Raw genomic sequence first — 14,760 nt, 5'->3', positions numbered from 1 at the left:
CTGGATCTCAGTATCGGCACCATGGAGAGGCAGTGGAATGGGGAAGTGTGCAATTCCTCTTGGCCTTTGTGCTTTGCTCCTCCAAATAAAGGAGCACTAGAAGAAAATGACCCTTATAGGTGTTTAAGAGGACATTCATTGGGAGCTGAAAGGGAAGTGGAGCTCAGTAGGTGGGAATGAGATGCGGGGGTGCCATAGAACAGACTTGCCAACTGGCTCAGCTACCAAGCCTAGGCAACAGTGGGTGCATGTCACACTCATGCAGGAGAAAGAGTGAAGCGTGAGATCCCTGTGCAGAGGTGACACTGTGGCCCCGTGTCTGGGCCTGCATAGTTTTAGACAGACCTAGTTGCAGCCTTCTTAATCTTCTTGTCTGGAGGAGCTAGCCCAGGCTAGCTCTGTTGCTTTCCTTTAGTTTCGCCATCCAAAGCTGGGGTTGACAATGCCGGTCCTTGCCAGGGGTAGTCTCCGTTCCTTGAGTAGATGCAACACAGTAACTCTAGCATTGAAAGCGGTACTGTCAGGACAAGGTGTCACCTAAGGGATCCCCACAGGAGCTCAGCGCCTCGATGGATGTGGAACCCTCACTTGCACTGCAGCCAAGAGTTTCAGGATAGCACAGCATGAAGCAAAGTTGGGGTTCACGGAGGAACCAGCAGTACCCACTCAAAGGCAGAACCAGGGTGCAGGCATTAAGAAAAGGGATACAAGTGTTCTAACAATAGCTATGTGATTTTGTGGCTCAGCAAGTTACAGGCTCAAAGGCTATAATTTATAACAAGATTCAAAAGATTAAGTAAAGTTCTAAAACTATGAGCTGGTTTGCTTATTTTTTTTTCTATAAGAATTACCTTTTATGAATAAAATTACAGGGTGGCTTATTAGAGGCATTATTTGGGTTTAGGGATGAGAGAGGGGTACAATAAGATTCAAATCATAGGGTGCAAGTATTTAAGACATGCATTTGGGCCTTAAGCATGATTTGTTAGCTGCTATAATGCTTTATTTTTTTTTTCTTTTTTGAGCTATATCTGGCAAAGGAAGTATTTCTCTTTGCAAGGAGTCTTTAACAGAAATTTGGATTTTGTCAGTCAAATGGAAATTTTTGACCCTCAGCCAGTAAGAAACATAAACCAGATACTGGGGGGTTGAGGGACTCTTCCTTTCTCATACCCACTTTATTTTCCCTGTCTTTCTATCTACCTCAACACTCAGCACAAAACTGACTTGTGGATTATAGATGGGAAGCCACTGGTGCTGTGGTTTCGCAGTTTGGAATTGAGCTTGAAGCTGAGCAAAGAACCTGCAGAGAATCTTGGAAGAGTCTCATCCTTGTGCTTTGTAAAAAAAAAAAAGCAGTCAGTTGGCCCCTCTTGGCATGATTTAGCTCACTTTTTTATTTCCCCTCCATTCCAGTGTTTTCAGAACACCTGGAAATGTGCACAGAGCTGTGTCTCTGGACCACAAATAGCATCCCTGCCCCAGCCAACATCTTCCACCTCCCTTGCCTTTCCCGTTCTTCCCCTTTTGCACTGACAGGACATGGGATGAGAGGCATGGGCAATAGTCACCGAGAAAAGTGTCTACATCCTCCCCTAAAAGAAAGCTGGACAGAGAGGCAGATCCGACAGACTCTGTGTTGGTCTTTTGAGAGCTTTCTTCATGATGCTTTTTCAGGCTCCTGTCTTTGTTATCTCTCCCATCTATAATATGTGTGTGCTGGGGTAGGGTGGGATCCTGCTCTTACCATGTAACGCTCCTCTCTTTTAATGAGCCTTGCCCTTCGAAGCCACTGTTTAAAATCATCAAATAAATGAAAACCTCTCACAAAACTGTGCTGCTGCAATTATCTGGCAAACAGAAGGTTCAACTTTAGCCGTTGTGACTGATTTCTGTTAGCTGAATTATAAATCTGTCTAACTAGTTTGTCAGCTTCTTACTCAAAGATCTAAACCACAAAATCTAATTCCTACCTATGTTAATGAGCAATACGATAAAACTGAAAGGTAACCATTATATAATATTTAGGAAAAAATCATCATTGCTAACCTTCTCTCCAGAAAAAAAAAAAAAAAAAATCTTGCTGTAAGCACATTTTTGTACCTTGTTAGAATTTTCTGGGTTTGTAATGAACCATTCTGCTTTGGGCCAACATGCATCCATGTCCCCAGGTTCAGTATAATGTGATTTTAAGTGGCCATGTCATTAACCTTTGAAAAATGGAAGAAATCGTAGAAAAGTGAACAGAGAAATGCTGTGCTACAGTAACTGCTGTTAGCAAAATCAGATTTCCTGCCGATAAATTGTAGGAATTTTTCCCCCCAAGTTTTGGTTGTAGAAAGGGGTGGGAAGTATGGATTCCATGGCTTCTTCATTTCTCTGCTAATAAATACTTTAAATGCTTTGTAAGACTTGGGGCTTCCTTTTGCTCGGAGGATGGCCCGGCCGCTCACGCCTGCCTTGCTTTGCTCTCTCCCAGGTGGTGCCTACGAAGTGAAGCAGCATCGGTTCTTCCGTTCCTTAGATTGGAACAGTTTGCTGAGACAGAAGGCAGAATTCATTCCCCAACTGGAATCGGAGGATGACACAAGTTATTTTGATAGTATGTGCATTATCTGACATCCTTTGGCCTTTACTCGCTTTAAAAACATTTCATCTCCAACTTGGAGCTTGCCGCTCTCCTACCCACAAATGCTAGAAAGCACAGGACTTTGCTCCATATACGCATAGTGAGGGCACCTCTGTTAAAAACTGGAACTCTGCAAGTAACCCAGACTGTCCCCAAACATTCCTCTGCAGCTCGCTCAGAGAAGTACCATCACATGGAAACGGAGGAGGAAGAGGACACCAATGATGAGGACTTCACCGTGGAGATACGCCAGTTTTCCTCCTGCTCACACAGGTTTTCAAAAGTAAGTGAGGCGGGGCCTCAGCCCGCAGAATTTGGGAAGGTCTCCAGTAGCTGGTGTCCAGCCCAGCTGGACTGGACCATAAAAACATCTGCCCTTTGTGGGGTGTGAGGTCTCCGGCACTCCTGGTCAGTTTGGGAAAACTGACCAGGTAGACATATCCGTGTGTCTCTGGAAATTAAGGTCTGACTTTGGGAGTTTGTTGTTACTGTTTACTTCGTTTTGAGGCAAAGACTGGAAAAGACTGCCATCTTCTCATGACGGTTATCACCTGATGGACTTGCTGGCCTGCCCTAAGAGCTAGGCTGTGGAGGCCTCACCCCACTCCCTCTGTCATACAAGAAAGAGCAAAGGCTTGGTGGTGTGGCGCGATCTCCCGCAGTGTGGCACAGAGCACGCCATAGGAATAACGCTCAGCTCTTAACGTGAGCCAGGGCACCCGGAGACAGTTGACTGTGGGGTGAGAACGTATTTGGGTCAGTAATTAATAAGGATTGTAAGTTATTTTGAAAAGGCAGTAGGAAGCCACTCCAGAATTTTAGAAACGGCAGAAGATAGTAAAATTGACTCTTAAGAAAATGCCTTTCTGTAAATTCAGGTAAGATTGAAAAACAAACAAAACTGATGTTTTCGGGTAGGGTGGGAGCCCAGGAAAGCTGGAAATCAACCCAGAGGGCATTCCTTCCTTCCTTCCTTCTGCTATTTTCAGTTGCTACACATTTGTGGTTGCCATGGCATTTCGCGTGATTGTTATTTAGGAATTCTATAGCGATTTGTGAGTTTAAAGTGCTCTGTACATTTTCCTAAGTGATTACCCAGAATGCATCCGCAAGTCAGCCTTTTATAGGAACAACACAGGGGTAGGGATTTCCCTGGAGACTTGTGGCAAGTTTAACTATCATTCGGTGGGTGCTTACAGCATAACCCATCGGCCTTACCAGTTTGCTTCTTTACTTTGGAAGGTATTTTATTTTCCCCAGTTCCTGTTCTTTAACCTAATGCTTTTCTAACTCCACAGACCCTGGGAGGCCCAGGGCCCATTCCCATGAGAACAGTAAATCGCTGTAGGGTGACAATTGGGTGTACTTGCCATACTGGGCTCTCCAGACTCCCAGTTCCCTCCTGTGTGTCCTGTGAGAGAGAGGAGATTCAGAAATGGGCTAAAAGAGACCAGTTTGCCTAAGCTCTGGCCTCCCACACCAGCAGCTGCCTGCCTGCTGCCTTTCTGCTCTGGACTGGTGGCCATCAGATGCTTTTTGTCTTTATTATTTTCTCTTTCTGGTTACTTCTTGAGCATGAAACCAACCTGAGATGAAACCTAGAAACCTGAGTCCCTCTCCGATTTTTCTTAACAGATACAGAGTCCATGAGATATGGTGAAAGTGGGGGTTATCTCTTGTGGCGTTGCGCACAATGTCGCCAGGGTTCCCACATGCCTGTTTTCCCAGTTCACACTAATTGTATACTTGGGGGGTTGTCCCCCACCCCCGAGACTTGGGCTGTCTCTGACAGGCTCTTGGGCTGTCTCTGACAGGCTCTTTTTAGATGTAGTTTGTAAGCAACGGCCATTTGCCTCCCAGGTTTTCAGCAGTATAGACCGTATAACACCGAATTCAGGAGAGGACAAAGATGACACAGAGGACAAGACCAAAAGCACAACTCTGCCGTCCACGGAGACGCTCAGCTGGAGCTCCGAATACTCGGAAGTGTACGTGAGATGCCTCCCAAGGGCCCCCATAAGCGGTGGCTACTAATGCAGTGCACCCCAGACCCGCCTCCAGAGTTCCCAGTACAGTAGACCTGAGATTGCTCCTGAAAGCCTGTATTCCTCCTGTGTCCCCTGCTTGAGCTGACACTGGGTACCATATGGGTAGAGCCACTGCCCTTGGGCGTACACTGCTTTACCAGGTTTTTCGAGACAGGGTTTCTCAGTGTAGCTTTGGAGCCTTTCCTGGATCTTGCTCTGTAGACCAGGCTGGCCTCAAACTCAGAGATCTGCCTGTCTCTGCCTTCCAAGTGCTGAGATTAAAGGCGTTCACCACCTCCACCACCCGGCACACCAGGTTTCTTCAAGCCTTTGCCCTTCGTGGTTTCCTGGGGTGTATGTGTGACTCGTTCTTGTTTCTCATTAAGGCAACAGTTATCGACCTCCAACTCTTCAGATACTGAAAGCAACAGATGCAAACTCAGTTCCGGCCTGCTTCCCAAACTGGCTATCTCAACAGAGGGAGAACAGGATGACGCTGTCCCCTGCTCTGGAGACCCCAGGGAGGAGCCAGAAAAACCAGCCCTCCCTCCTGAGGAGTGTCCCCAGGAGGAGCCCGAGGTCACCACTCCCGCCAGCACCATCAGCAGTTCTACACTGTCAGGTAAGTGGTGGCCATGGCCACTCTGCTCGGGTGCCATGCTGTCAAGTGGCTGTAAGCACTCTGAGTCCCAGGCCGTACCCAACCAGACCATCAGGATGAACATCTCTCTCCTCCTTGACTTCTCCCGTGGTCCCGCTTCTCTAGGGAGAAGCTCCCCAAAACTTGGGTCAGCTGTCTCAGCTGCGTCCTCAGTGCCAAGCCATACAGCAGGTGGACTTGGCTTCAGTTGGACCTTGGGGGCACTTACAGTGCCAGCTTCAGTGGGGTCCTCTGGCAGCAGGCCAAACCTGCCAAAGGAGCATGTTCATGGCTGCTGATGTAATGGCACAGCTTGTAGAACAAACCCAACTTAGAATGAGGTGTACTGTCACACAGACCAACCATCACAGTCCGCTTTGCTATCAGATGAAGTATGAAGCCAGCTTTCCCTCCAGCACTGAGCCCCACGGTAGCATCTCCAAAGGAGTCAGATCTTGTTATTGGGTCGTGTTGTACCAGACACACCTTGTTGTGCCGGTCCCTGGCCACTAACCTCACACTGACTAGCAGAGTGCTTAGACTGTGGAGTTCACAGGACACCTGTGAGGGGAGTGAGAAACCCCACTGTGTCTCCCCTGGTGTCTGATGGCATCAAAAACACCACCTCTGTGTGTAGTTGATGCTTCCCAGTCTTGGGCAAATGGAGTCCAACATCCCTGAAGCTTCTCTGCTTGCCAGGGTGAAGTCCAGTGTCTGGGAGGACCCTGACAGCACTTGTGTCCCTTTGTGTGAAATAAGCTTCCTGTCACCAGGAGCATTGTCTTAATATCTCATTCCACTTCCTGGCTCTTAACCAAGGAGGTGTTTTCCTTATAGGACCAGACTTCAACTTACTTCCCTCAAATGTACCATTTAGGTGCGTTTATGACATCATTTGGTTTATTAAGGCTATCTAACAGCACATCCTTCTGCAAAGTAGGGTGAATTTATGCTTTTAAAAAAATCAAAAGATGGCTCTGACTTATAGTTGCTGTAATGAACGTTTTCATTATGCCATATTTAATATGCTATACTAATAAGCATAAATGATTCCAAGAGTTTCCATCAACATTTTTAAACTGAATGTTCATAGTGAAAGGTTTGTTTTTTTTTTTTTTTTATCATACTTTAAAAAATCTTTCAGGGTATATTTCAGGCTCCCTAAAATGTTTGGATCTGTGGATCATACATGATAATAATTGACCTGGGAAATTAATACTGGGTTTTCTTTTTCTCTTTTTACACTTCAATTCTGTTTCCATGCTGGGTAATCCCATTTAGTCTTAACCATGAAGCCAAGATAATATCATTGTAAAATTAGTACAGGTACATCTTATTATGCTAAGGTTCCTGGCCATGCTTACCTTGCTATTCATATCAAATGTAGGGGCTCCATATTTTATATTCCCGGTTCTAGGGGTCTCTGTCTGCTTCTCTGATGCCTTACCCTGAGTACAAAGTGCACTTGCCTCCATTTAAAAGTCCTTGTTTACATATCTCAGTATCCTGAGCCTCCTCCCCATCCAAAAGGCAGCAAGTGAAGGGGAGAGGAAGAGTAAGTCTAAGTACTTGATTGATTTCTTTCATAATTAAAAATATCTGCTGAGGTCCTGCCATGCGTTTTGATTAATAGTGTCAACCCACCTTTTCTCACCCTGTCTCCCCCATACACATACTAAAAATAATCAAAGACCTTGGGGGCAGCACAGAATAGGAAGATGAGAGTTGATGTGCTTACAGCCAAGGGTAATTAAGGAACCCGAGAAGCGTGGCTGCAGTAAAATTAAATTTGTTGAATTTTATATTGCTCCACCATCAAAAAAGGAGGAACCCTTGACATTTAGAGAACATTAAGGTGACATTACCTGCCATTGGCAGAAAGAGACACTTGCTTATGCACAGCGCTGTAAAACGAGGTTGGGGAAGGAAGCGGGAGGGATGGGAGAAGGACGTATTGTGCATCCCTGCTGACATTTGGGAAAGCACACATTGGTGTCTGTTTCGCTTTTCTCCTTGACTACATTGTTCATGAACCCCGGAGAAGTCACGGTTGTGAAATCAGAGCCGTGATGCGCCCAGCAAATTATTCATTGTGAGGAGAGTCAGCCCTTTGTTTGCATTTTTGCATGTCACTCCTCCCACCTGAACCCACTCAGAGAGGAAGTGACTCATCTGAAACTCAGCTTCAGTGTAGAGGGCAGAAGTTTCTGGATGATGAGACACTTCTGATCAGATCCTCCAAGCAACAGATTGCTTTGAGGGAGCAGACTAGCTGCACTAGAAGATGAGAATGTGTTGCCCGAGAAGTGAAAGGCTGTTGATATCTGCCTTAAGATTCTTTTATTCTGTTGGCCCAGTGGGTGTTACTGTAGAAGTCCAGGAAACTTTCCTGTTTGCACAGCACGGTGGATGGCCAGGAAGCGCGCCGTAGCCACATCCACCAGTATCACATGCTGGGCTTCCCCTTAGACAGGCCCAAAAGGTGTATGCCCCTCCACAAACTAGGGCCAGACAAGAGCTATGCGATTGAGTGGGATGTGTGTCATGTAAGCCAACTCTTTTCCACACAGATAATTCTGTGTGGCCAGCATTTTAAGAAGAGCTGGCTAGTCATTCAGAAAATCCTTTGCAATGGTATCACATGCCATACATGCTTTATAGATCTATGTCAGTAGCATTAATGAGTTTGTGCACAGGAGGCCTAGAATATAGAATTTTATGTTGCATCTCAAAAAATAGAATTTGAGATATTTATGAGATCTGGACAGAAAAAAAGTATTATCAGTGGTTTTTAAACCAGAAGATGTTTTTAGCTTGGTGAATAAAGAAAAGTAATACAGACAGACTGCTCAGTTTGTCTCTGGAGGACGAATCACGTTTCTCTACCTGAGAATTCCCTTACTCTCAGCCTCTGTGATTATCCATCTCACCACACTCCTACATGTTTCGTTTCTTAGGGAAAGTCCTAATGTTTTAACTTAGTAGTAACCCCACTGTACATTAGGGGTTAGTAAACTTACAGAGAAAGGCGTGTCTTAGAGGGGATGGAGGGGATGTTGGGGGACCAGCACAAGTCACAGTCTAGATTGAAAGCCGGGAAGATGGAGTTTGCTACTGAGTGATGTGGTGAGTGGTATCTTGTATCTTGTCCTTTGAAACTTACAAAGAGCTTGGCGTGAAAACAGGCATGGAAGGAATTGGTTCTTTCCATGACTTACATGCCTGGGCCCATGTTATCTTGGGAAGTTGAGAGGAAGGGACACAGACATGGCCTACAGGGTGATTCCATAGTGTCCCTATGTTAAGATGATTAGCAGCAGTCCCGATAATCACTAGTATCAGTCTCAGGGGAAGGTTGGTGAGTTTATAAGATGACCTCCATCAAGGCCCATGGGAGGACACACTCAGGGTTCTGAAATGATAGATTATAGCAAGTATTCTCCTGGTTAAATGCAATCATTAAGAATGTACCTAACCATGTACAGGAGAACGAAGCCTCAATAGATAGCGCCTCCATCCTCCTCAGCATTGTTCTCACGCCTGTTGCTTTTCACATTCAGCCTAGGAACCTGGGTGGAAGTACCCAGTGTTGGGTCTGTCATTTTCTCTCTGTTCCCATCTCCACCTCTCCTATCCTAACTTTCCCTGAATGTGTTTATCCCTTCTTCTTCTTCTTTGTACAGTTGGCAGTTTTTCAGAGCACTTGGATCAGATAAATGGTCGAAGCGAGTGTGTGGACAGTACAGATAACACCTCAAAGCCATCCAGTGAACCCACCTCTCACATGGCTCGGCAGCGATTAGAAAGCACAGAGAAAAAGAAAATTTCGGGCAAAGTCACAAAGTCCCTCTCTGCCAGTGCTCTGTCCCTCATGATCCCAGGAGGTAGAGAGACATCAACTCGCATGAAATTGTGTGATTTGTGCCTGTGTTCCTCTCGCTCCTCCCCCAGCCTGGAATGCTGATTGAAATGCAAGATTGCATGGGGCAGTCATGGGTGGGACCGCAGAGTTCTCCAGGGCCTTTGCCTAACATGCCAATGAATTTCCCCTCCAGGGCCTCGGGGCACCCAGAGAGCACATGCATATCTGTCTCAGTTTCCGTTCTGTTTCTGGGGATGAGGCGAGTGCCGTTTCCTTCCCTGGAAGGCAGATTTCATTTGTTTTTCTTACAGCCCTTTTTTCTCCCCCACGAGCTAAATAATGAATTTCCCTCCCCGGGATAGTTCTTCTGTAGACCACCACTGTGTGAGTACTTTCCAGAGCTGTTTACAGCTCAGGTGTCGTAAAGCCAGGTGTGCTTCACATCATCTAATTAATGAGCGAAGAGACACAGAATAGAAGCGTCTCATTTCTGGAGATGGCAGAGCATTGCTTCACAAGACGCACTGAAATAAGATGTTTTCCCAGTCTGTGGACTGAGCTCTGCTTTGTCCAGCTAGTAGGCAAATTCATCTATGCCCTATTTTGGGAAGCCGGACTTAATTGTGGGTTTGTTGGATTGCTGTGTTTTCCTATGACTTGGTTTTGCATCTACTGATGAGTAAGTCTGGCATAGATGAAATATACACAGTGGTGGTCATGACATCACTCAGTGAGAGAGTGAGAAAGAGAGAGAGACAAACTGGAAACTGAATTCTTTTATAGGTGATATATAGTTTGTATTCTTCCCAATACATATCAAAGAGATTACTTACTTTCTTACACTTCATATTTGTACAAAAAATTGATATCAACAAATGCTCTTAAAAGCATAATGCAAAATTTTTTGCTAGGAAACATTCCACGGAGCCCAATAGGGCAAACTCCTATCTCTGTTGTCAGTGTGGCCATGCATATTTCAAAGGTGGCCCCACTGTCCATGTGCAACAAGGAAGGGCAGGTCACTGCAGTCCAGTCCATCTGTAGAAGCAGGTGAAGTAGCCTGCACACTGGAAAAAGAGAGAAGTATTGCCATTTGTAGAGGAAAGGAAGACCACCATGTGGTTAAGATGAGGGATCCTGGCCTTCCCACAGTTTGAGTCTTGAGTGTCTGCTCTGTCCTCCACTCACCTATCATGAAGGTCCCCATCCACCAATGACCTCTTTTTTATCTAGCCTTTGGATTAAAAAGATAAGTATCAGTAAAGAGACTCTATGTGGCATATGAAGTCAGAGTCAAAGAACAAACGCTAGCAGTAATAACACTTAGCTTTACTCATGTTTGGACAACGGAAGACTTGGAGCACATTGAGTACGGACCTTACCGGGACCACATTAGGTCTTGCCATGTCCCTCTGAGACTCCAGTAGCACCTTGTTGCCTTGTTCTAACCATGTTCACATTCAAACCTCAGCACGCTCTGTAGATGATTGTCTTCTCAGAACACACACACACACACAGAGTTCCATGACTGGTTATGATCCACATACATTCACATAGACAAGTGAAATTGCATTTTATTTACTCTGGCTGCTATAATACCTTATGTTCAGATAAGTTAGAGGGAGTAGAATCTATTGTTCATGGCTGTACAGGCTGAGATGCCCAGTCAAGGCCTCTGGTGTCTTGTTCCACATACATGGCATCTCGTAAAGGCTCTCAGGCCTCTTCCAGAAACACACTAACCCCATCACCAGAGGCAGAGTCCTCATGATCTAATTATTTTCCACATATTGTTACCTTGGGGGTTAGGTTTCAGTTTCTGAGTCTTGGAGAATAGAAATACTCAAAAACAGAAGTTTGCTTCTGAAATGGAGTCGAGATGGCATTTAGGGATATGAGCTGATTTGCTCTCAGCATGTATCTGACCTTCCTTACCCTTGAAGAAACATTGTTCTTTGAAGCTACCGTGTGAAGAGGCACAGTTATAACCATAGTCATTCTTTTATGGCTAAGTTTCTCAATTGAAATGTGTTAATAACTACTAGCTCAGTAACATTGCAAAAAGCAGCTGGTAATTGATCCTTGTTTCCTGCCATGCATGTTTGGAGAATCATGCTAGATTGTTTAGTATAAGATTTGGAGAAGAGTACATCTCATTGTACAAATAGTCTGCTCCTGTAGAGATACACTATAAATACATGCATCTATAAACGATTTATTTCACTGAAATAATTTAGAGACACCACAACCAGAACACTCTGTGTAGAAGAACTAAAAATTCTTAATTTTAGAGTATTGATTGAAACATTAAACAAGAAAAACAGTATTGATGTTCCCTCACTAGGCTTGAGTTTCACATCCAAGCCAGTTACCAATACAAGCATTTTATGCATTAGCTCTGTTACCCTTAGAACAAGGGACTTGTTTCAAGACCACTCTTTGTTCTCCTGAGTGTGGTGGGGCTCCCCATGGGAAGGGTGGCTGTGCCCTGGATGCACTTTGATGCTGACTTCCTTGTTGCAGATATGTTTGCTGCGTCTCCACTGGGAAGTCCAATGTCCCCACACTCCCTGTCTTCTGACCCTTCCTCTTCACGGGATTCCTCTCCCAGCCGAGATTCGTCAGCAGCATCTGCCAGTCCCCACCAGCCCATTGTGATCCACAGTTTAGGGAAGAACTATGGCTTTACCATCCGAGCCATCCGCGTGTACGTGGGAGACAGTGACATCTACACAGTGCACCACATCGTCTGGGTAAGAGCAGAGATTCCTTCTTGCCAGTTTTCCTTTCCAACCAGCCTAGAGTGTGCAACTATTGACCAAAACATAGTTGATGGTGTTTCCTGTTTCTGTGGCGTGTGGGACCCATTGTCTTTTCCTTTTTGCCTTCTTTTCTCTATTTCTATCTTTTCTTTCTTTCTTTGCCTTTTCAAGACAAGGTTTCTTTGTGTAACAGCCCTAGATGTCCTGGAACTCACTCTGTAGACCAGGCTGGCCTCAAACTCAAACAGTGCTGGGATTAAAGTTGTGCACCACCACCACCCAGCTCTTTTCTCTATTTCTATGGTAGAAATAGGAATATCCCCAACTAGTCAGTTTTCCTAACTCTGCCCAGTTTCTGTGATTGCCTGCCTGCCCATTCTTATGTACCAATCTGGTGAACATAAAAACAATCTTCTTCATATCCCTTTATTGTCCTTTTAAAAAAAAAAAAAGGCTTTATTTTATTTTTAATTACATGTATACCTGAGTGCAAATGCTCACAGAGGCCAGAGGCATTAGATACCCCAGAGCCAGAGCTAAGAGGCAGTTGTGAACCATCTACCATGGGTTCTGGGAGCTGAATTCAGATCCCCTGCAAGAGTAGTAGTACCCTTGGGGTTGGGGATTTAGCTCAGTGCTTGCTAGGTCCTGGGTTTGGTCCTCAGCTCAAAAAAAAAAAAAAAAAAAAAAAAGTAGTACCCTTAACTGTAGGGACATTTCTCCAGTCCCTTTACATTTCTTTCTTTCTTTCTCTTTCTTTCTTTTTTCTTTCTCTTTCTTTCTTTCTTTCTTTCTTTCTTTCTTTCTCTTTCTTTCTTTCTCTTTCTTTCTCTTTCTTTCTCTTTCTTTCTTTCTCTTTCTTTCTTTCTCGTTCTTTCTCTTTCTTTCTCTTTCTCTCTTTCTTTCTTTCTTTCTTTCTTTTCTAGCTTTGTTTTTCAAAAATCACATTCTTGCTCACTTGAGACTGTTTTAAAGAAACATGGGAATTACCTGTTTTAGAATAATATTGGAACAGAGGCCATGCCTTTTTGAGTTCCTATTAGGAGAGTAGGCTCATTGACAAGGTGACTGAGAATATCCTGACAGAAGAAACAGTAAGTGTTGGGGTTGTCATGTGTTTGCTGATGGATTATCTACTCTCCTCTTGGACTGTAGAATGTGGAAGAAGGGAGTCCTGCATGCCACGCGGGACTAAAGGCTGGGGATCTGATCACACACATCAACGGAGAGCCGGTCCATGGACTCGTCCACACTGAAGTCATCGAGCTTCTGTTGAAGGTACTATTTTTTTCCTGTGTCCTGGCCATGGAGAGGCAGTAGGTAACCCTCAGGAATCAGCACCATGAGATCAGATTCTCTGTGGCATGTCCCTGCTGTCTGTCTCACCAGTGGAAGGGACATAGTACTCGGAAGTCTGATATGAGCCAAAAGCTGTTATGAACTCTCTTCTGGTTTCATGCTGTGAAAAGGCGCCCTTGAACCTGCACTCTTACTACCTATATTTGGGGATCCATTGTCTTTTCCTTTAGTGTTCTTTTCTCTATTTCTACCTTTCTTTCTTTCTTTCTTCTCACTAACCATCTTCCAGTCTTACACTCATTCTGTTTGTTTAGATACCTTACCTAGTAGACTCCATGTGGGACCCACCAGTCCTAAGGGTGAACCTCAGAAGATGTTACTCTAGTATAGGAGGAAACAGTGCTGTCTAACTGTGAAGGCAGCTCTAAAGATTTTGTCTAAGAGCTGGCACTCCTTGTAAAGACAGAACTTTAAGTGTATTTACGTGTACTCTAAGTCATAAGTAGAAGAATGGCCGTAGCAGTTACGAGGCTCCTCCCTTTCTCATACACATGTCTAGTTCAGTTTCCATGGGGGTCAGGTCTTACTGAAAAGGGACATTGAATGGAGCCTGTGGCATCCGATTCCAGAGAGCAGGAACATAAACAGGGAGTGGTGTGCACATTCATCCTCTGCGACCGGTCTTCTGAGAGTCTTGATTCACTACCCACTGATTCCGGAATGCAAAGTCAAAGATACAAAATTCGCTGAACTTGAATTTGATTTTTAAATTTTCTTAGGAAAAGGCTGCTTTATCTGAGATGAGAATCATAGTCCCTTCCTTACACAATTTTTTGGGCAACCTCTTACTTCGTGACCAGCCAGAGAGATTTGAGCATCAAACAACCCATTAGGGAGATAGAGGATGAATGTGTACCACAGTAAACCCCTATGCATGGTTTAAATAACATTTGAGACCTCGTAAATATTGTTGATACAGGGACTAAGGGATGTTCTTTGCTTTCAGAGAGTCCAGGACATGTATATGAGAAAAGCAACTTAATTATCCCAGGCTGGGGCATAGAGAGGAACACTGTAATTCTGGAGAGAACTCCCTAGGAGTAGGGAGAGGCATGCCAAGGGAGAGACACTGATGTGGAACATGAAGGCAGGAGAGTGGGTGTGCAAGGCTTTCAAAGACAGACGCATTTAAATGCTTTTCCTCCTCCCTTCCCCTTCACCCCCCCAGGCTCACACTCTCTAAAGTCTGGTCCAGGCTCCAGAAGCAATAGTCTCTCCATCCTAAACTCCAGGGTGAGCTAGTAGATAGAAATCTGTTAGTGCTCTTGATCCATTCAGAGTATTAATTAAAAAATTGGCCTTGGGTTTAGGGGTGAGTAAGTTTATAGCTAAAAGGAAGACGCTGCAGTTCATTTTATACCCAAACATGCCCATGGGAAGACAGGACAACATAGCTACTTCTGGTCCAAGTATTTCAGTTGGATGCAACAATCCTTCCTTTTAAGTTTTCCAACAAGGGCGGGATAACATCCCAGAGATGG

General features: G+C 44.7%; 1 protein-coding gene across 1 annotated transcript in view; it reads left to right on the top strand.

Annotated features, from left to right (window-relative positions):
• Mast4 (microtubule associated serine/threonine kinase family member 4) overlaps window positions 1-14,760 on the top strand; it is a 581,729-nt gene that overhangs the window by 552,756 nt on the left and 14,213 nt on the right. The window contains 7 exon segments of the mRNA XM_036206828.1: window positions 2,480-2,602; window positions 2,800-2,912; window positions 4,490-4,617; window positions 5,043-5,278; window positions 8,980-9,180; window positions 11,682-11,911; window positions 13,076-13,198. Of these exon segments, the coding sequence (XP_036062721.1) occupies window positions 2,480-2,602; window positions 2,800-2,912; window positions 4,490-4,617; window positions 5,043-5,278; window positions 8,980-9,180; window positions 11,682-11,911; window positions 13,076-13,198 (1,154 nt within the window).

This window comes from Onychomys torridus, chromosome 15 (genome assembly GCF_903995425.1).
Source record: "Onychomys torridus chromosome 15, mOncTor1.1, whole genome shotgun sequence".
Taxonomy (NCBI): Eukaryota; Metazoa; Chordata; class Mammalia; order Rodentia; family Cricetidae; genus Onychomys; species Onychomys torridus.
The sequence above is the reverse complement of the archived record's forward strand: the minus strand, read 5'-3'. Positions and strand labels throughout refer to the sequence as shown.